The following is a 22,500-nucleotide window of genomic DNA, read 5'->3' as shown; positions in this document are numbered from 1 at the left end:
CGTATCTTGATTCGCCAAGTCTTTCCCCAAAATGCACCTCATAAGAAAAGGGATAAACTGTTACGAGCTATCTCAACACTCACACGCCAGAAAAAGGAAACTCGTGACCAGTTAACAAATTCCCTGTAGTAATGCCGAACACCACTTGGGACATCACGTTAACCTTAATATTAATTACGATAACACATACGAGCCGAAAGAGAGTTCTGCCGTGACACACGCACACATTGTGTGCCTATTTTTTAATTTTGTTGTAATATTTAACTGTGGTATCTATTTTGACTTCAGGGTGAACTATTTACACAATCACGAGGTTGAGCGGCCATGTAATTGAAAATTTGAACATCTATGAGATACAAAAACAGACCTGCGAATTATCGCAAATCACAATGCTGACAAGCCCAAAAGTAGAAGAAATGGTTAATAAATATGAAGTTTATTACTCTTAATGTTTTTGTGTTAGAGTAAAGGGATATATTGTCACGCAAATGATGTAATTTCACGACACTCAAAATTCGCAAAAAGCGTGACTTTCATGAAAACAATCTTCGTACTAGTAAGTTGTAGCAATAAATAGGATTAACCAGGAAGTTAAAGAAATATTGTTGCCTTCCCAAATAAACGTCATTTTACATTACAATGACAAAATCTTTTGTCAGAGAAATAATATTCCTGTCTCCTCGCGTATCACATTTCAACGCACGTATGCAAATTTGTTAATTCATTTTCACCGCGTCCCGATTCCCGAGAAATTTTTCTTCTTTCAAATATTAACAAAAATACTATTTCTCGCCAAAGCATTGTATCTTTTATGTTCAAATATCCGCTAAAAATAAAGATTTTTCAATGATCTATCCCTAGATATTTTTTCATAATTTAAAATTCTCTGTCAAAATTTGCACAATGATCAAAACACAAAAATAGCAATGCATGCAAACAAATTTAGTCGCATTTACCTCTTCGTTGAATTCTTATGCTTAACACAGGAATTTTTAGTTGTTGTGAAAATTTTTCTCTATTCATTAGCAATCCCCTTTCAAATTTCAGAGAAATCGACCGCTCTGTGAATATTTTATGAGTTTTTCAATGGGATGTCAAAAGGCCAAGAGGATGTTATGCATAATCAGGCAAGTTCGGGCGATCAAGTTGCGTGTGTGACTCGATTCAAAAATTTTTTCTCAAAATGCTCCCGAATCGTCAAGTATCACCACAGAAGGCAAGAACATCATTTTGAAAGCTTATTCTACGCAAAAAGTAGGTTCTGGAGGTAATTTTGAGAGTGAAAATCAAGTTTAAGGGAGACAATAAATACAAACTCACGAGGCATGGTATATTTAATTAAGTTAACACAACAGAAAGACGCTAACCTCATTTTGACACGAAAATGCTTTACTATTGCCATAATAACTATCCAGTTAAGTTCGCATAGTACAAAGCATGATGAATTCATAAAGGCCATCTTCTCCAGCAAAATATTTTTTGAAACAGACAACATATTTGCTATTAAAGGCAATCTTCCTTTCAAAAAACTCTTGGCTGTCACATTTCCAATAATTTTTTTTACCTGAAGACTGTGCAGAGAACAGAGATCAGATACACTTAAGGTGTTCAATTCCTTTTGGTTTCAGTGTTCTACACAACAGCACACTTGGTAAAATATTTGAAATACAGCTCACTTTGATTTCGGAATGACGGGCGATAGTTGTTGTCGAAGTCCATTACTCCTCGCTTATGATTCCAGATATTCATTTTTCACCACCTGTCTAATTTATCCAATTGACGTTTTATTCTTGAACTCCATAAGGGTATACTGTGTTTAAAGATGCACTAAAACGTCATGCGCGTTACAATGACTTTCGACGCCATTATAGGTTGATGAAATGTTCTCCTGTGTGCACCTGGGAAATCCGACTGGGTTTGGCAACCCATTAATTAAGTTAATCTTACATTTAATTATTTTGCTCTCAAAATGTTATAAAGCAAGCGGTCAAATTCTTAATTCGCGTCATATCGCGTCATTCCTTGCAATTTTTAACACTTTAGCTCTTTTTCGTGACCAAATCGATGGATTTCCCTTGCAGCCAAGACGAATTAACATTCTCTTCCATCCTACATCACCTCAAGAAAAGTAAAACCACAGGTAATGATGAATTTATCCGCATCCAGTTGACTTAACTGAACACTATTGACAAGACTGAAAGCTTGAGACAGTCATGAAATTTGCAGTCTCTTCCGAAAAGTTTATCCAGCGAGTTACATGAATGTACCACGTTCACCATGCCAAACAAACGCATGCCTAATGACAATCCCAGATAAAGTATTTGATGAAGATCGAGACGGCAATTTGTAATATGTCGTTGAACAGCCGAGAAAATGAGTGGGGACAGACTGCTGACCAGATGTTTACATCTCTATCTCCAACCCACCAACGCCGATATAACATTAAAATAGTAAAGCTTAAAGTAATAAATGATAAAGAAAAAATTAAATAAATATGATGAAATCACTGTCGGGATAAAAGTGTAACAGGATTAGTTTAGTTATACATTGATTGTGGCTTTACTAATTGTTGCCTTTATATTGCTATTAATTCGTTTGAAATAGAATAACAGACATGAATGCACACCATGTACAAGTTATTCTTATTATTCTTCTTATTATTATTATTAAATCCTTTTTGCCCCAAAGGGGAGGGTTCTGTCTCCAGGCATGCTGCCAGAAGTAGAATAGCAATGTCAAAGTTTATAAAAAAATCTAGTTTGCATATATGCTCAAATATAATGGCTCAGCTCGCTTGAGACTACATAACGTATTAAATGGAAAGTTGTTGGTTTTCAAACTTGAAAGAGGAGGTCCGGGAATGCAGAGGAAGCATTGTAAAACTAAGTGAATTGACAGGGTATCACAAATCACTTGCAAACCTAATTATGAACTATGCAAAAACCGGGAAGAAATCCGTGATTCTTTGTTGTGCAGGTAAATAAATGAAACAATTCACATGCCAAGTGAAATTCTCTTGTGAATAACAATTGCGCTGTTGTTGTTGCCATAAGGAATAGTAATTGTTCTTCATATGAGATTGTTTAATTCTCCTTCCATTCTAAGGCAGGAAACCCATGCTTCCGGTTGAGAGTCTGCCGTTCCATGTTCGCAGTCCACGCGTGACAAACCTCAAGGCTTCTCGACCAACACTATAAACTGTTCAATTATCAAAACTAACCGTTCAATTATCAAACTTAATGGATCTAACACGTCATAAATCAATGGCACTTTACCGATAGGATAGTTAAAATACTGTCGGACCTTAAACACTCTCTCTAAACCATTTTGGAGCGAAACAATGTAACTCTGAACTTGGTTAATTTTCCAAATATTTCTAACTTGCATCAAATTTGTTTATCACCTATGCCCAAACTATAATTTTCCCAAAACTTGTTTTCCAATATTCAAGGACTATGATAACTGTACTACAGTCTGTGACAAAATTCGTTGGAACAGTACACGACTATACAGATCTGAAGCTTTCGCAGCTCACTCTCCCCTCACAATGTTGTTTTAACGCGCGTTTCTGAGCCCAATTGCCAAAACAACATTGTGGGAGGGCAAGAAATTGTAAAGTGTTTCAACAATTTTGTCCGGGACTGTATTTTTGAGGAATTTCAGTTATGAAAAGAATTGGCGGGAAATATGCTACATTTTAGGAGAAGGAAACCCTTGATTTATAGCGGCCTAGAGTGAGATGTTGCGCCATATTTGTGATAAATTCGACAAGAAATGGAAACATACATCATGTTCTGGTTGGTTTGAATTTGGTTGGTTGTTTCTCGTTCAAAAAAGAAAGCCTTTTCATAGAAGGTTGACTGTGGCTGAGCATGTTCTTCTTAGGAACGACCTTAACCAGGATGAATTTGAAGAGGCCGTTCGAGTTTTATTGCGTGAAGGAAAATATCGTAATATCTTGGTAACTGGGGTTGCTGGTTGCGGCAAAACACTTTATAACTCCTCTCAACTCTGTTTTCCAACCGTTTGGTAATTCTGGTACGACCACGATCGCCTTGGTTGATACTGTAAGTACTGACAGCGATGAAGTGATTCTCTCAAATGACGTTCGTTGGTGTCCCTAAATTAACGCACGGCACGATTTTTCACTTCTTGTGGAAGGTCACAAAGTTCATTTACCTACACTCAAATAACATTCCGCACGGGATATTTAACAATTATTCCATGAGCGCGCGTTGGATATGAGATGGTAAATAGCCAACGAGGCGCGTAGCGCCGAGTTGGCTATAACCAGTCTCATATCCAACAAGCGCGAATGGAATAATTGTTTTATTAAATTCCTTAAACTCCAAAAATTTGGAAGTACGCAATACGAGCGGAAAAAGCGAGAAAATCCGAGCGAAATCGGAAAAACTTGATGAGAACTGATGCGATGTTGTGTAATACCTTGTTGTCAGACAGACGCAGGCTCATCACAAAAACATTTCTTGTCAGTTTTCGCGTACTTCTAAACGTCGGAATTCATCCAAACTTTCCACAAAAAAAGTTTTTTTTCTCCTTTTTGGCTTTATTCAACGAGTAATTTCGCATTCCGGCGAAAACATTTTTAGTTTAGCAACGCTTAACGCAATCATTTACCATATAAGGTCAAACCAAGGTATATGAGCTGATAACCGAGATTGAGTGAACCAATCAGAGCACGCGAAATGCATTATCCGAGGTTGAAAATTTAATAATGACTTTTAACCCGATTCTCCAATATTTTGCACCAGCAAGGAAGAGTTCACCTTTGTTAGATGCGCGTTCGCTGGTCGAAAGTCTTTTCATTCATTTCATGCGGCACAAATTCCCGGAAAAGAACAACAGTGTATTTCCCCATGCTCCCGTTTTATTCGGCCTTGATCTTCTCACAAAGTTAATTAGCGTGCATCTGTAATTCAACGAGTCACCAACGAGTCACCATTTTTAAGAAAGCTTTTTCGGTGAGAAATATGCACAATTGAACCACGACGATAAAACAGTCAGAAAGGGCAGTGAACACAGAAGGTGAATCGATTGTTTTGGACACTATAGTAGAGAAAATAGCCATTTTTGAGGCAAATGTGCATGGTGACGTTGTCAATGCACTGAGAAAAAGGATCCTGCTAAATTTAATTAATACAGTGGTGACTCGTGCACACTAACAAAATGTCGTTGTTTTCTTCTCTTGTTGGTTTTGTCTAGCGAAATTCGACTTGAAAATTTGTTAAGCGATATCAAATTAGCCTACAATGGAGTTGTTATGAAAAAACGGTCAGTAGAAACCGTCCAATACAGTAACGTTTTCAAACTGCGTGTCACCATTTTGGTACAAAGTTGCTCACGCAATGAACTAAAGTAAACAAGCTTTTACATCACGTGTCATAAGTTTCTATCCTTGTGCAAAATTAGTGTTTTTCATAACTATAACTTGTGTTTCCTGTATTTCCATGTCTCTCACCGACAGAAATTGTCCAAGAGTTATAAAATAAAAAGTGTACTAACATAAAAAGTATTCTTTTAAATTTCCCGGGTCTTACGAAGTTGTACTCGCGTAACATTGGGCCGGGTAATACATATATGTGCAAACTAATTTTAAGCCGTAATAATATTTGACAGTTGGCGATACATCGTCATTTTATGTAAAATACCGCATCAGTTAGTATTTTATACGACCTCCTGAAGGAAGCTACATCAAGGTAAAAGGCAATATCCTTCGTCCACCATATATATTCAGTATTTTGTCATCTCATTTTTAGCGCAAATCTTAATCTTTTTAGCACATCCAAGAAGTCGAAAGTCCTTTTTTGTTGATTGTAGGCAGTAATATCCTTTAGAAGCTGGAAAGGGACGAACTTTTCTCACAGATACAGCAATTGTAGAAACCCCGCCTCCCTTGCCTTCTATAACATACCTTCCATGGGCGTCCTCTGTTAAACAATGGCTGGATAGGTTTTCTCTTAACTGTTAAACCTTTGTATGTGCTTTTCTTTCCAGGAAAATCGTCACTGATTAATCTCCAATCGCTTTTAGGAAAAATGTAGCGCGTTTTAGCTACTTTACGAAGAGAAAACCTTTGAATGCGAGATAAAACAAATACGCTCGTGCCCTTGTCACGCTATCAATGGCAGCAAGAAAAACCATATTTCAGATCATGACTCTCTTCTTAGCTAAATCTAAACAATTTCGCTTATTTTATCATTGTGGATATATAACAAATGAAATTCGAACACTGTACATCAAACTCAGTTACGAATAAAAACGTTAAACAGCACTATTGTACCGGTTATGAAGGCGACTGTAAAGTTGTCTCACTTATGACCCTGTCAGCACGTTCTATAAATAGTTTAAATTCCTCACAAATACAGTCTGTGACAAAATTCGTTGGAACAGTACACGACTATACAGATCTGAAGCTTTCGCAGTTCACTCTCCCCTCACAATGTTGTTTTAACGCGCGTTTCTGAGCCCAATTGCCAAAACAACATTGTGGGAGGGCAAGAAATTGTAAAGTGTTTCAACAATTTTGTCCGGGACTGTAGCTCTGCTACAAATTTGGTGACCAGGAAAAGAACACTTCGCAAGAAAATGGGAAAAAAGCTGTGTTCACTTTTGCTGTTTTTCAAAATGGCCGATAGGTAACATAATACAGCAAGTGTTTTCTCCTTGTTCGTAGAAGTCAAAGTATTTTCACAGCATCCTTTGGGAATACGAAGCATAGCCCTACTGTCTGGTAGAATCTCATTAGAATTGCCTCACATCTGCCCTAGAAGGGGACACATATATGTTACCTATTTGATAGTAAAATTCCTCCTTCGAAGGGTGTCATGATCAATGGAGTTACCATGACAACGATACGTCAGCTGTTTCTAATACGGCTGTTTCCGTTCATTCTTCCAGACAACCTACATCCACACAGAAAATTTTCATTTCCGATTTTGATTGACTTTCTCAGAGAACTGCTCTTAAAGTCCCTAATATGTAAATTTTTGACGTTCTTCTTGCTGTTGACGTTGTCGTTCCCTAATCGAATGTCAGGGGGCTGAGTTCCTGTCCATCTCAACCTGATTGGAGAGTTTTTCTCCGGGTTCTCCGGTATTTCTTTGTCATGAAAATGGACTGCAAGTGTATGACATCTGGCTTAGGAGCAGTTCTCCTTACGCCCTTTCTGAAAACCACTTACGTCATTGAAAGCTTCTTGATAAAAGATTTTATTAGACTCAAGGCACCATAGTTTGATAAAATACTAAAGGTAAAGAAGTTAAGCGACACCTACCTTTGGTCACAATCAATTTAACATAACCGACAGCCATTCCTAAACGGTTAATCGCTGTACACTGATATGTTTGTCCACTGAGAGATCCATGAACTTGTGAAATGATCAAGGAACCATTAGGATTTACGGTCAACGAGTAATCAAAGAACTCATCGCCATCCACAATAACGAATGCCTGTGAACTTGCTAGTGTAATATTGATTTTCTCGTGTTTAGGAACTGTCCAATACACCGTGGGTGTGGGGAATCCACTGTATTTACATGGACACACAGCTTCCTGTCGTGGTTCAACATAAATTGACTGCGGTAGATTCTGAATGGAAGGAGGAACTGAAATTTTAAAAAATGCATCAATCAAGAGAAATCCTAACAAACCTATGGCCACCAAGTAAGAATGTTCTCTTTATTTAGACCTAACGGGATTTAAATTATAAATAGGGAGTTTATGAAACAACGTCAGCCACGGCGACAAAAAGGTCACTTCAAAATGAGCTTTCTTAAATAGGTGGTTTGCAACCAATCTCTAGAGACACAGATAACAATGCTGCAATGTACAATTGCTGGTGGACGAACAAAAGGAGCTAATGAGAGATCTTTTGTTTTCGTCTACTAACACGGCGGCGATGACGTAACGTGAAAACCACCTATAATTTGTGATTATTCCCTCTTGTTTACCTTGTAGAATATGGGCGAAGTATCTTATGACTAACTTGGTATGGATGGAATTTGTAGTAAAAAGACAGAATGAAAATTTACTGTGGTATGTCCACATTGTCTAACAGAACGTTTAACCTGAAACTGGTCACTTCGAGTCGTTGTTTTGACGAGTACGGGAAAGAAGTGTACAAAACAATGCAGCCCACACGTGCAGCACTATCATTTCTCTTCTTTTAACCATTATTATTATATGCCTAGTCCCGTAAGCGGACAAGATGAACCAAATCCCGCGCTGTGATTGGCTTCCCGAGCGAGCAAGCTAGCTAGATGGACCTACCTTACCCGCTCGGGATTTCTGGCTTGGTCCCTTAAGATCAAAGATCACTTTACGGTGTTTCATCCCATATAACAATACCTTTATTGATCAAGCTTGTTCAGTCAAGATGGTTGGATATTGGCCTCGTTATTTTTTTGCGTGTTTATGGACCGAGACCAACATAAACACGCAAAAAAAAAAACTTGGCTAATGTCCAGCCATCTTGACCGAACAAGCTTGGTCAATAACCGCTTTTTGGCGTTGTCATTTCTCTAACTCCACAATGTCAAGGCTCTTAGCGCATAGGGAACTCCCAGTCGTTTACCTGAACTAAAATAACCCTGGAAGTAGTTTTCATCCTTCAATGCATGAACGTCATTATTTTGATGGAAACTCAGTTTTAAAATGTCTTGTGTTCATTAAAGTGTGTTTAAAGCAGGCGTAAGCAACTACGGGCTTTATTCAGTAGTACTGGAGATTGTCTTTAACAAAACAGTGGGAATGAAAAATGGAGGAATAAAAATTACGAGGAAGACACATTTGATCAATGTGCTCTCCCGTTTCCAATGCAAAAATAATTTATTAAGGCGCACTGACTTAAATGATATTTGGAATTTTACTTTTTACCCTCGGGAAAGATAAAAAATTTGGCAAAAAATAGTTCTTGTACGATGCTGCACTCTAACATGCATCTATTTACCCTGTAATGAGTCGGTGCACCAAAAATACAGAAAACTTTTTTTTTTTTTTATTTTTTTATTATTATTTACAAAATACGGAAAACAGTGATAGCTTCAGGCCCCTCTATCGGACGAATTGCATTATCACCGAGTCAATACCTTCTAAACCTATATGGATAAAATTCAACAATCAGGGGAGTGACAAAAAGGTTGAGACACTTACCCCTTTTTGGGAAAGTTGGACAAATTCTTCCCTTAACCTTTCCATCTATACTCCACCCCCCATTCCCCATCACCTTTCTGACAACCATGTTTTCTTTAAGACTTACCGGTCATTGAATAGGAGATAGGGGAAATTACAAGTCAAATATATAACGTAGACATGAATTTTTCATAATTGTGGTACCACTTCTATTGTGTGACAAAAACTAATTAATTTGTATGCTGACGTCCGAGCTTACTGTTCACATGTTACATGTAATTGTAAAGCGCTATTGATCAGCATATTTAAATACACGCTATATAAATTGGTAAAGTGTAAATTATAATTGTAAATTAACCTTGTTTGCTGATATATACAGCCATCAAGCCATGTCCCAGCTATTCAACCTACACTATGTGAGACATCAACAACCACAGGTAATCAAATTTACTGACATCTTTCATACCAAACAGAGCTTAAACATTTTTCTCTACTCCAGCTGTAAATAGATTGGTTTAGAAAATCTGTTATTCTTCCTTCACGATTTGCACCCTTCCACACTTTCATGAAGTTGGTAAAGTAGAAAAAGGCTTATCAAGCATCTGCCAATGAAACAGAATACATTACATATGCCGGAAACTGAAATTGAGCCATTGTAATAGTAGTGTTTGTGCTTTTGTATTTATATTTTGTTCAGCAAATCAATCAACACTTGTGATAAACAATGGCAAAATAGAGCTTAATTGGCCTTAAAGTAAAGGTCAGTGATCCTTTTAAGTATATTTTTATCAATGGTGGTCTGGTTCAGTAATTTTATGGTTCTTTGAGGAAATAATGCCCATGCCTCTGTAAAGCAAGCAATAACTTATTGTAGCATCCATTTTTATTTCACGGAAGGATGATTAATATTTTCACATGACTGTATTACTGATGGGTATTTTGTTTTATTTGCTCCCATGCTTGGACTCTAATTGTACTGTAGTAAGGAAAATATCTTCTTACCAAAATTGGTCTAGATTTGAAGATGACGTGACTGATTGTCTTTTAAAAGATAGCTCATTTTGTTTGTCTCAAAGGTGGCTGAACAGAGTGCAAACAATAGTCAACAGGATGTGTTGAGGGGGCCTGACAGTGAAGCTATGTTGTTAAACAGTTTTAAAATTTTTTCTAACTTTGTTAAAGTTGATGATTTTACTGAAATTTCTGCATTAGAAGGATTTACTTTAGAGAGTTACGTTTCCACAAAGGAAAAAATATGCATTGCAGGACATATCCAACCTTGCAAATTGTGTACTGGATTGTTAACAGTTGCAAAACGAATTGCTGATTATGTTGACAGATGCCAAAAGAAAACTTCTTCAAATGCCTCTCGCTGCTATCAGAATAAAAGAGAAAAATAACCATGCAGTTTTCCTTGTTTAGAGTTAGCTCGAAGCCTCTTGTCAAGACTGCGCAGTGAATTAGACATAAGTTGCAAAGAGCTTGTCAATAAAGTGTAATGTCTATTAAAGAATTTCAGCAGCTGCCGAGTCAGTTGCAGAGAGGGAGAGGATTACCTATGCTGTTGCTGCAGCATCTGGGCAAAGCAATATAAAGTTAAGAAGCATCTATGGTTTTGAAGATATACAGAGAAGAAAGGAAAGAGTAGAAAATGCTTTGCGGGAAGCAAGAGAAATCAGGGAAGCGGTAGACACCATTGCAAGTATTCAAGAAAAAGCAGTACTATCATCATTTGGTATTCAAGTTGACACTGATAATAGTGATGTAGATGAAGAAAGTGAAACTGATACAGAAAATGAGGAAGGAGGAAATAATAGGGAGTCACAAGAGGATGACCCAGTGAAAGGCCCAAATAGTGATTGAGTGGTGATTGACATAACTCATCAGTTTCCTCTCAACAAGCAAATAACCGATACAGGATCAGTGTATCAAAATTCTCATGAACTGAATGGACCTACTTAGAGCCTGTCAACTTACCTGGTTTCTTTTTGTTGAAGTTGTTGACACACCAAAGCTGCCATAGATCAGATTCTCTTAGACTTTAGTGGCCAAATGCAATTGCTTAAGTTGAATGAAAAGGAGGAGTCTATTATGGAACAGAGCGGACAGGCATATCTTCTTCCAGAAAGACTACAAGGAAACCAGTCAGATGTGGATGATGATGCCATTGGGTCTGAAACTGAAGAAAGTCATGGTGCAGATTGGGGAAGCATTCATGATCCCATACAACCTGAAGCACGAGACATTATCTCCCAAAAGGTAAAGCAGTTAAAAACAAATGCAAGATGAAAGGCAGCCCAGAGGATAGCAGAGGCTAGATATCTGAGACGAAAGAGAGGGAAAAATGTGGGCAAAATTTTCAAAGAGTGCCCAGATATTGCTTCCACCATTGAGAATTAAGTAAAGAGTGCTGGAGTAGGAGCTGACAGCTGGAGAAGAACTGGGATTCTTACATTTGATGGAAATCGGAAAGTTGAAAAAAAGCAACTTTCAGTAGAATAAAAGAGCACCTGGAACGAGTTTACCAGAGGAAGTTTGGATATGGAACTGTGGTGCAACTTTGTGTTGCAAGGAACAAAAGACGGTTGTCTGCCAATGGGTATAAAGGTCTTGCAAGCCCGAAAAGGCTTTACAATACAATATAATCCAGATAAGCATTGGTCATCTGCCCTCTACAGGGCCCTTGATGCTCAAAGACGGCACAGATATCATCAATATAAATCGAGATGACCAGGCTGGGTTTCGGTTAGATACCTTAAACACCCACGACAAGAAAGCAACATTGTGCATACAAGATAGTGTCCCACTGACCACCAAGACAGACTATGTGAACAAATACCCGTCCACACTTCAAACGACATCATACAACTTTTCCAGCACAGGGACAACAGCAGAGATATGTGCCAGCATTGTTCAGGCTATCCCACTTCATCAGAAAAATCCCACACAACATGCACATGATTTGAATGTGATTGAGACATGTTCAGAGGTGTGGAGCCAGCATTTTTCAACATTACCGGAGAGAGAAAGAGTAAGGTTTGCGTTAGAGTGGATGGAGGGCATGATAAAGGGCCGTCACACAAGGAAGTTCAACAGAGTGGAGTTGCAGAATGGAAGCCTTTCTCTCAACCATAGCAATTTGTTTATCCCGTCGACTCCTGTTTAGACTCCAAAACTGGTAAGATTGATGACATTAAAATTAAGGAGAATCTTAACAACGCGATTGATATTTACATCAGTAGGGTGAACAAATCCCCATGTGCGAACACCAAAATTCACCTGTTATAAGGGGACAGATAGTTCATGCTATCAAACACTAAGGACATTTGTCTTCCTTAAAGGAAACCCAGCCGAAAAAGCCAAGTTGAAGAATAAACACCCAGGAACTTATAAGTGGATCAATGAAGTTTGGTCATTACGAAATCAATGTACAAAAATGTAAACAACAATGTCAGCAAAGATTTCGGATCTCTTAAAGGCGAGTTCATACTGGGGCTAAGTAGGCCATAAGTGCGATATAAACTCAAGTCAATTTAAGACTTACTCATGTCTTATCGCCTTATCGTGTTATCTGCTCAAGTACGCATTCGAGGGGGATAAACCTAGAATTGATATGGTATTCGGCTTCTCTGAAGATCCCTCATTTGTAAGGTTACAAAATCTGGGTCGCATTCAAAGTAGAACTCGGACATACGTACATGTAAGCCTTAAGCTTCTTACATCCCTAGTAAATCCATGACTGAGAATAATACATAAAAATGGTATATAAATGAACTGGATTTTTGGTGAAGAAATGATTCACAGCTGTGTGAGTAAGGTTATCACTTAACTGTGATTAACCTCTGCAAGGGAATGTAGGTGGAGCAGCACATGAATTAATCTGCGAGCGTTTTGGGTTTTGTGAACTCCCTGATTCAAATAGTGTTGAAAAAATTATAACTTTTCTGAATACACTAGAAAATGAAAGCAAGAGCTGGGTGGAAAGCTTCTCAAAATCATTCAGCCCATTCAATTTCGCAATGCATCATTTCCAAACCGATCCCAAACCAAGGCTGCGACTTTCAGGATTCTTCTCGTACAATTCATTCGAAAATCTGTCCAAATTAACAAGAACAAGTCGTCGAACAAGACTCCTATGAAGTGCAAATTTTCGTAGACAAGAGAGAGAAATGGTTGTACCATTTCTATCTTCTATTTACGATACTGTTGAAGTTTTCAGTCAGTTAAATGCGGCCAGCAGTTTGCGGCATAGGTCATGCGCATTTTGGCCTGCGAACGCAGACTTATTTTCGGCGGTCGTTTCTCTCCACCGCAAAATAGAATCTTTGAACTTGAGCTGATTGTTTTGGACATCTCCTCTTTGATACTTTTAGCCGATTTATGTGGGCTATATGCTGCACGAAATGCTATTATCGACTGATACGATGCAAGAATGACGTATATAAAGTGGAAGAGCTTGAGAAATAAATTAAAAGACAGTCTGACCCTGACTTTACTCTTCGAGTTCAGAAATCGATTTAAGACTAAAGCAGTTTTGGTGACGCTTGCTCGAATTATTTTGCAGTAGTAAACGTCTATAGAAAGGCAACCGTTAAAAATGGCCCCGAGCGCCGTTGTAAGCCCCGGAATATGCATTAGCCCAATTGCGCTGAGGATTCTTAGCCCTTCACCGATCCTAGCGCTTGTTTTTGCAACACCAACACCACAAAACGTCGTTAGAGTGAAGGTTTCCATGCGTAAGTTTTTAGGAGTGGGATTTTTAGATAATTGCATGCCGCTAGGGATGTTGTAAACAGTAGAGTTTATCCTCGATGGGTGTTTTTGTGAGTTCTATCCTGGCTCTATCCGTTGAAATCACTACCGGAATTCCATGGCACAAGGAAAGAAAGTGATTCATGATTAAAAAAAGAGAGATCACCGATAATCTAAACGAGTAAAATCGATGTGATTTTGCAAAGCTCTTGGAAAATTTCGTTTGTCACGTTTTTGCATGACCTGTCGGGGAAGGACTGGAACCCAAGAGAGGATTGATCATTGAAGGATGAAAGGTTTTTACCCCCCACCCCCACCCCCCAACAAACACTTTCTCAAGCATAGCAACGAAGTTGTAAGCAGGCTTCATCTTCATTTGGTTAGTATTTTTATAGTATCTCTCCATCGCCGCCACGCTCATCTTCTGGAGTGTGGTTTTTGTGAACTTTAATTGCTGGTTGTTTCCATGCAGGTCCGCACTATTCAAGTGGGCGAGGACGAAAATAAAGGAAAAGAACTTCAAAAACATGCATTCATTTTGAACTTAAGTTCGTAGTGTAATAAAAACATTAAAAAAAAAAACAGCCCCATTTAATTTACGCAACCGCTCGTCCTCCAGTTTTCCAAACTTTCAGCCACCTTTTCAAGAGCTTTTCCACTGTCCCGCTCACTTCTCTTTAACGTTTAATGATGATTCGGAAATAAATGTGCCATTCTTTGGCCGGACTGGAATTTTTTCCCAGGCGTTTTTGTCGCCATGTTATTTTAACTAATGCTTGAAAAATATTTATGAAAGTCAAGTAGACTAGTGCACGACTGATAAAACAACGGGAATATCAGTCGTGCAGTAGTTTTAAATCAATTTTGACTGATCACAATCTTCTCTGATCCAACGCTGTGCAAGACTTGTTGTCCACAGTTTTTGCAAATGCTCGAAGTAATGCGTGACATACACTGTAGGGCTAATGCTCGAAACGTCAGCTTTTAGAATCTCTGTAAGGTGGCCAATTTACATCATCAACTCCGTTGATAAAACCAAATTTTTGTATAATACATCCCCACTGACGCAACACCACAGTTTCTTTAGAAACTACCCCTTCATTCGTGACATATTTTAGTTGTGTTTAACTTGCACAGTAAAGTTGCGCACAAACAATAATTATTAGTGCGAACGTCCTTAAAGAAACCGTTGGAAGTTTCGGTGGGAGCTAAAATGTATAAATGTTTACATCAACACTGCTCCCTAAAGCGGAAACTGAAGGCGCTAACTTAAAGGCATTGTGTTTTCCAGAAATAGAGAAAAGGAGACCAAAGGACATCTTACTGCAGAATATTCTAGTAAAACAATCCGAAAAGAATTGGTAATGGGTAAATCACAATCCCAATATTTTTATCAGAAGAGAACCGCACAGACGAAAACACCACAAGCAAGGATACATAAGGTGAGGAGTTCCCAAATCGCGTAGGTAAATTGACGAAAACATTGTGTTTCTTCTTGGCCGCACATACTTGATCGCATCCTACTTAACTTTTTGATACCGAAAACCTCACAACCTTTTTGAATCACAAGGACCTCCGTATTGTCCACCATTAATCTGACTTGTGTTTACGTGGACAACCCACAAGCAGTTTGCGTATTTCATGCGTGTTGGTTCTGGAGATTTATGAGCCTAACTCTGATTGGCTAAGAATTTTACGTCACAGAAATCGTTTAGGAGCTCAAGTTCGCAGACGCTATTTTTCGGGGGAGACAAACGACCGCCGGAAATATGTCTGCGTTCGCAGGCTATGCGCTTGTAACCACTAGGATGAACCTTGAACCCTTGAGATGGACAAGGGTTTTCATTTGTTGAAATGTGTCACTATATGATCAAAAAAAGTGAAGTCTGCCATAAACTTAAGACCGTGTATATATTTTCTGAGTCTCATGATCTACTACCGCTAAAATATGATATTAATTAATAGCAATCTTTACATGACTGTTAAACTAACAATAAGCTAACTACAACTAAGTTATGTTGGAACACTAATCCAGCTCATTGCATTCAAATACAAACTTACCACAACGAGTTACAACTTCAACTGATTTGTAATTAGTAACAGCCCCCACTGATGAATTAGCGGCAACCTTCACTGTGTAATTCCTGCATTGATCCAAAGACTTGATTTCCACAGATGACGAGGTATTACCAGTTCCTACGCGTCTCACTTCATCAGTATCGTTCAGAATAATGACATCATATCCGATGATGTTTTCGAGAGTGGAGTCCCAACTAACCAGAATGGTGTTGCCATTCAGGAAACTTGCACTCAAGTTAAAAATACCTGCTGGAAAACAACGAAAATTGAAGCAGTCCACCACACAGATCTCGATGTCGAAGGTTATCCATTACAAACCGGAAAAGAAATCCATAGTTTGATACTCATTTCAATATCTCATCATCTAGAGTGACACACAGGACCTTAAAGGGAACCTCCACTCTTACAACAGAATAAGTTTAAACCGAAAGAAATTTTGTTTACAAACAAAGTTGTTCAAAATTTGTTTTTAAAACAGTGTTTATATCAAGAAAGGAAATTTTAAAATCGCTTCTTTCACTTTCAAATTTCTCAGGCGCAGCCATCTTGAATAGCTTTGACGTGTTGCGGTTGCCTTATTGTTCTGACACAAAGAGCTTTTGTCTAATAACAATAGACCAGCACTATTGATCTGTACATGTAAATAGGGCTATACAACTAATAAATTACTATTATTATTATTAATAGGACAACTGTAAGATGTCACAATTATGCAAGATGGCGGTGCCCGCAAACTTTGAAAACAAAAATAAGCGATTCTAAAACTTATTTATTTTGGATACAAACACTTTCTTTGAAAATGCGTTAGACTGACTTGACTGTAACAGTTATTTCCTGTCATTTAAAGTTATTTTTTGTTAAAGTGGAGGTTCCCTTTAAGAGAGGATGACAACAACGATGGCGAGAATGTTGAAATATAACTTCGCGTTATTTCTGTCACTCTACATCATTCGACAAAGATTGTGTCTGCAAACGTTTTTGGAATAAAATTGTGGACGTTACAGCAGTCAATTGGACGTCAATAGGCCTTTTGCAACTAACGATCACAGGGTACAAAATCCGCCATGCTGGACGGCAAACTAATTATTATTCCCCCACTGGGACATTAAAACAAAGGCAAGTCAAGCTTGACTGGTTCAGGTCTCGTGAACTGCACGCGAAATCTTCAAGCTCGATTTTCTAGGGGTTTATTTTGACACCAAAATTATAATTTCTCGGACCTCCTGTCCCAACGGGTTTTAAGATTTCGCTTCCAAATTTTCACTTCTACTAGATGATTGTATTACCCCAATTACCGTGTGAGGGAATTTTCGTTTGTCTTCGGAGACTGATTTTATGGCACTTTTTCTACCCAAATTAAATATGAGATGAGAGTTTCGACTTTGGTGCGTGATATTTCCCTCAATTCTTAACATATCAAAAATTCCTCACACGGTATTGAAGTGCATTCATCTGTGACTAAGATGCAACAAAGTGCGAATAAAGTGAAGGGGCAGGAGCTTCTACGGCAGACTCAGTCGTTCTGAGTTTCAGGCCTCAAAACTAAAAGGCAATAATGAGAACGAGCAATAGTGTGCCACCAAGCGTCAATTTCCTTGTCCCTTCTCCCCATGTGTCCCGCACATTGCTCTCGTGCCCCAAAACCTGCTTTATAATAGGGAGCTTAAGCGTGCGCATTTTTGAGACGCGGACGGCAACAGGAAGTGGGCTGTATTCCCTTTTAACTTGTCCTTACACAACCACATTTACATTGCCAAGTATCTTTTCTCCATTAGAGATGATTAGTACAGAAATGTGGGAAACACCACTGTCCTGAAACGCGAAATGTTCTCTTGTGGTTGCTGTCCGCGTCTCAAAAATGCGCATGCCTAAGCAGGCTAGTAGCAGGCTAGTAAAAATGTGAAGAGTGGAGGAGAGTAACAACACACTACTTTCATTCGGATTCCGACGAGTTTTCCATAAAAAACGATGAAAGATCATGATGATAAACACTGAAATCTATAGCTACAACACCAGAGACTGGACTTCGCTAGAGACGTTTACCAGAGCGCATCCTTGCGCATGCCATGTTAAATCTGCTCTGGCAAAAAAGAAAGATCGCGTGACTACCCACGGTTGCAAAACTCGTTAATCTGAATTGATTAAACATTGAGAAGGAAACTCACCTTGTGAATTTGCTACCATTACCCCAAAAGACAGGTAAAAAAGGCCAATCAATATATGACAGACAGATTGAGCACTTGATCTCATAACAACTATTGATCTCCTGTTATGCATCTCACCTAAAAAAGAGAATCCAGTAAAAAAGAAATGATGATCAGTCAATAGGGATTGGCGCAAAATAACAAACGGCTCTGAACATGGGGCTACAAAAGCAACAACGTAAAATACGTACTAAGTGCGCGGAGAACGTTATAGCACATGACAATTAACCTTTCATGGTCGACTGACATCTCTCTAAACTTCAACCCTTGGCAGTTATCGAATGATGAAAAGTGTACAATTCATTTAAGTTGCACTTATCACCAATTACACCAATGCTTTTACAATTTTTGTTGTTTAAGTGACACAACAGACGAGATACGACAACCTTTCCAAGGCCATGTGTTCTCCCTTTCTTTCATCAACCAGAACACCACGGAAAACACAAGGAGATAAGTAAAAAGTCCTAGTTCAAAAACTGGTGTCTCTCTACAACCTGTTTTCTTTGGTCACAAAGTCAGTAACATCCTCAAGAATAAATTAAAGAGCAAAAACCGCGAATACCGGTAACGAACAATGCTTGGTATATCATTTCAAAGGTGGTCAATGCAAGATCTATACCATCGCATTCAAGATCTTCGATTAGGAAACTTCGATTGAGAAACCACCCATCATGGACAATGTCTCAGGCCTCAAAAGTGTCGGGATAAATCTCAATGTCTTATTTAAGAAAATGTGCAATCAGATTAGATTTGCACCAGGCTCTTCTATTGACACATTTGCATAAAATCCCTGCAGCAGAAACCCATCTTCAAGATGATATTCAAATATTCAAGACTGACCTCTTTATACAACTTTGACACTCCATGAATTTTCATTCTTAATGATGTTGGACAAACCACAACGTAGAAAAACCTTACTCCTAATAGTTCTTGTTAAATGCAAAGACAAGCATCTGATATATTCATTTTGAGATAGGGTTCTTGCATGAATCAAATTGAACAAACATCAATACTTAAACTTTTAGGAGTAAACATAGAACAGCAATTATTAATGCTTAGTGAACATAATAAATATATATGTTCCAACACTAGTCAAAAAATAGGAGTACTCTGTAGATTGAAACATTTGATTCCCGAAAGGGCCAAGTTGCATTTCTTCAAAACTAGTATTTTACCACATTTAACCTACAGCTCCCTTGTATGGCACTTTATAAGGTCTTCAGATAAACGTAAATTAGAGAGACTAAGAGAGAAAGGGCTTAGTGTTGCTTTCAATTATGGCCACAGCTCTTCTTAGTAAAGCTTGTACTCTGCACAATGGTACATGTAGACTTCAGGACACAGCTATACTTATGTTCAAAGTTAAGCAGGGCATCTGCCCGATTTATATAGCTAGTCTATGTAAGCAATGTGATGGAGACTATAGTTTAAGAAATGCTGACCTTGTAATTCCACGTTTTAACAATGACGTATGGAAAGCATTCCATCAAATATTTTAGGCCTTCCGAATGGCACAGACTCCCTCAGAGTGTATATGAAAATTGAATTTATCGTCAGTTATGAATGACCTGACCTGTGGGTCATTTTATGCAGTTCTTATATTATTCTCTTAGTAGTTTAAGTCATTTAAATAGCAGTTTTAGTCAGTTTATAATTAGGATGTTTCAAAGAAAAGTTTGTGGATAGCCTTTTAAAATTGTTAACAAATATATATTCTTAATATTATTTTTCACCTAGGAGGGTCACCCTGCCTAGTTGATAGGGTAACCCTACCCCTAGGGTTAATATTTTTGTCACCAATCAGTATTTTATGCTTAAGTATTTTGACACTTCAATAAAGTTACTATTACTATAATCATCGTCGTTGCTAACAATGATCCATCATCCGTCAGTGAGGCCTTTGGAAAGTAACAAAACACAGCGAATACTTTATTCAAGAAACACAAATTTGCTTCAGCTGAAACGGTGACACACCTAAAAATCGTCACCCTCCAAACAGGAAAATACATTTTTTTTAAATTTTGTTGCAAAGGGACCCTTTACAAGTACACAGTTTTCCCCAATGGCTTATGTATCTGCCAAAAACCTTTTACTGAGATGATGAACCCCCTCTGCCAAATTTGAGACAAGGCAAAACTCACCAAAAGTGCATAGCAAATGTCATTGATGCTATCATTTTGCTGGAGGACCTTGGGCTTGTCATACACCCAGAACAATCAGTTATAGTTCCACAGAAGTAACTTGTTTTTCTTGGCTTTCTCATAGATTCTGCTCTGATGACAGTAAGCCTCACTCAACATACAATAATTAAGATAAAGATTAATTTACTATGTCTTCTTGAAAACCCATGTTCTATGACCATTCATGATGTTGCAAAAGTCATTGGTCATCACTTTTCCAGTTTGCCAGGTGTACAGCACCTTGAATTACAGAAATTTAGAAATGGACAAGGTTGTCGCTCTCAGAGTAGCTAAAGGGAATTTTGATAGCACACAAAGGAATCTCTGAATTAAACTGGTGGTCATGTAACCTAGACAGTAGTTTAATACTATTTCCAGTCTGCCAGTAGATATCACTGTATATTGAAATGCATCCCTTTAAGGGTGGGTGCTGTGATGAATGATATGCGAACAGGTGGGAGATGGCTCCCTACTGAGAGGGAGCATCACATTTATTTCCTTGAGTTGCTTGCAGCCGTTTCACTCCTCCCTATCTAGAAAGCATGTCAAAATGATGATTGACAATACTTCTGTGGTTGTGCAAATAAATAACATGGGTACATTTCATAGTGAGGAATGTAATTCCCACAGGATCTCTTGGCTTACACCATCCCGTATTCCTGAGACCTCCAACATGGTTGAATCCAGGAATTTTCACTCCCAAGACACTGAACAGATGTTAAACCATGAAATACTGACTGGGGCACTCAAAACCCTTGATTTTCAGCCAGAGATTGATTTGTTTGCTTCTCAGCTGAATGAGCAACTGCCTGTTTTTTGTTCATTCTGACAGGACCTAGAGGCATCCTTCACAAATGCGTTCACCATTTCTTTGACTGAAACTCCACTGTTTTCCTTCTTTCAGCTGCATTCTACAGGTGTTACAGAAAATTATCCGGGATCAAACAACTTGTGTGCTAGTGTTTCCCAACTGGCCCACTCAAGCAAGGTACCCACTGTTGACCTCTCTTTTCAAGATTCCTCCAATAAAGCTTCAACCATCAAGCACTCTACTGAGATTCCCAGGGGGGGAGGGGGGGGGTGCGGCTGTTTACATTGACTGGTGCGTGCTTTCGCTGTGATAGATTTCGTCAGAATCCATTGTTTTTGTTCAGAAAGTTCAACAACACCACGGCTCTTAATGCAAACTTGCAGCTTCACTCGTCACTTGGAGTCCTTGGTTACCATGACCGTGGTGAAGAGATAGAGAAATTCTGCCCGCTCCCGCAACCAATTGGATTGCTGCATTCTCAGTATACCGCCTGCCCACGAACAAAGAAATAACTGAGACGATAAATTTAACACAGTAGACATCTGTATTCATCAAAAGTTAATGAATACTAATTAGCAGAGCAGGAGTTTGGGGTTTATCGAGGAGTGCATAACTGACACAAAATTGAACCTCCTGATAGGTCATAACTTTGATGTATAATTAATCATTTTTACAATTATTAGTTATTGCAAGCCTAAGTCTAAACATTTGCAAATATTATCTGTTTTAATGTATGTACATGTATCAGCTCTTTTCTAATACCCTGTTCACACCAAAAAAACATGTTTAATTAAACAATGTTTAACGAAACCATGTTTAATTAAACATGGTTAACTGATCAACTCATTCACACCGAACTACAAGAGCTGACAACAATGCAGCCTCGTGTTCATGCTCAGCCTTGCGTTTGTGTAATTGTAATTGACATAAAATTGTACAACATCATACAACCACAAATGTAAACAAAATGGCGAATGCGCGAAATATTGCGCTTTTGTTTTGGAAAACAAGGAGAGAAGAAAGCCGAAAAATCGTGGAAAGTCACGCAACGCTTGCCAGGAGATGACTCTACCGATACCTCTGCCGCAGATGTCTTGTGTCATCTGTATTTTTATTGTTGTTGACGCGGCAACTATTCCAATGCACCCCAAGTTTACGTTGAGTTTGGAGTAAAAGCAGGTCTCAGTCCTTTTGGGAGGAGACCTGCCAAGGCTGGAGCGATAATGATTGGGTAGAGAACTTCAGGATGTCAAAGGATTCATTTGAATATCTGTGCTCTGAACTATCACCCCATATCGCGAAACAGAACACGAACTTTCATAACG

The 22,500-nt window shown here is 38.4% G+C and overlaps 1 protein-coding gene across 2 annotated transcripts in view; it reads right to left on the bottom strand.

Annotated features, from left to right (window-relative positions):
* The window catches only part of LOC138033638 (angiopoietin-1 receptor-like), an 84,329-nt gene that overhangs the window by 42,192 nt on the left and 19,637 nt on the right, over window positions 1–22,500 (bottom strand). Inside the window, exons 2-4 of one of the 2 annotated variants that reach the window (XM_068881428.1) lie at window positions 18,146–18,262; window positions 15,963–16,229; window positions 7,295–7,624 (exon numbers count right to left, since the gene is read on the bottom strand). In XM_068881428.1, coding sequence (XP_068737529.1) covers window positions 7,295–7,624; window positions 15,963–16,229; window positions 18,146–18,257 — 709 coding nt within the window. In that variant the 5' untranslated portion in view covers window positions 18,258–18,262. The remainder of the gene's footprint in view (window positions 1–7,294; window positions 7,625–15,962; window positions 16,230–18,145; window positions 18,263–22,500) is intronic. The other variant, XM_068881429.1, reaches the window with a different exon arrangement.

Source organism: Montipora capricornis, chromosome 14 (assembly GCF_036669925.1).
Source record: "Montipora capricornis isolate CH-2021 chromosome 14, ASM3666992v2, whole genome shotgun sequence".
Lineage (NCBI taxonomy): Eukaryota > Metazoa > Cnidaria > Anthozoa > Scleractinia > Acroporidae > Montipora > Montipora capricornis.
Note: the sequence above shows the minus strand (reverse complement) of the source record. Positions and strands in the feature narration are given on the sequence as shown.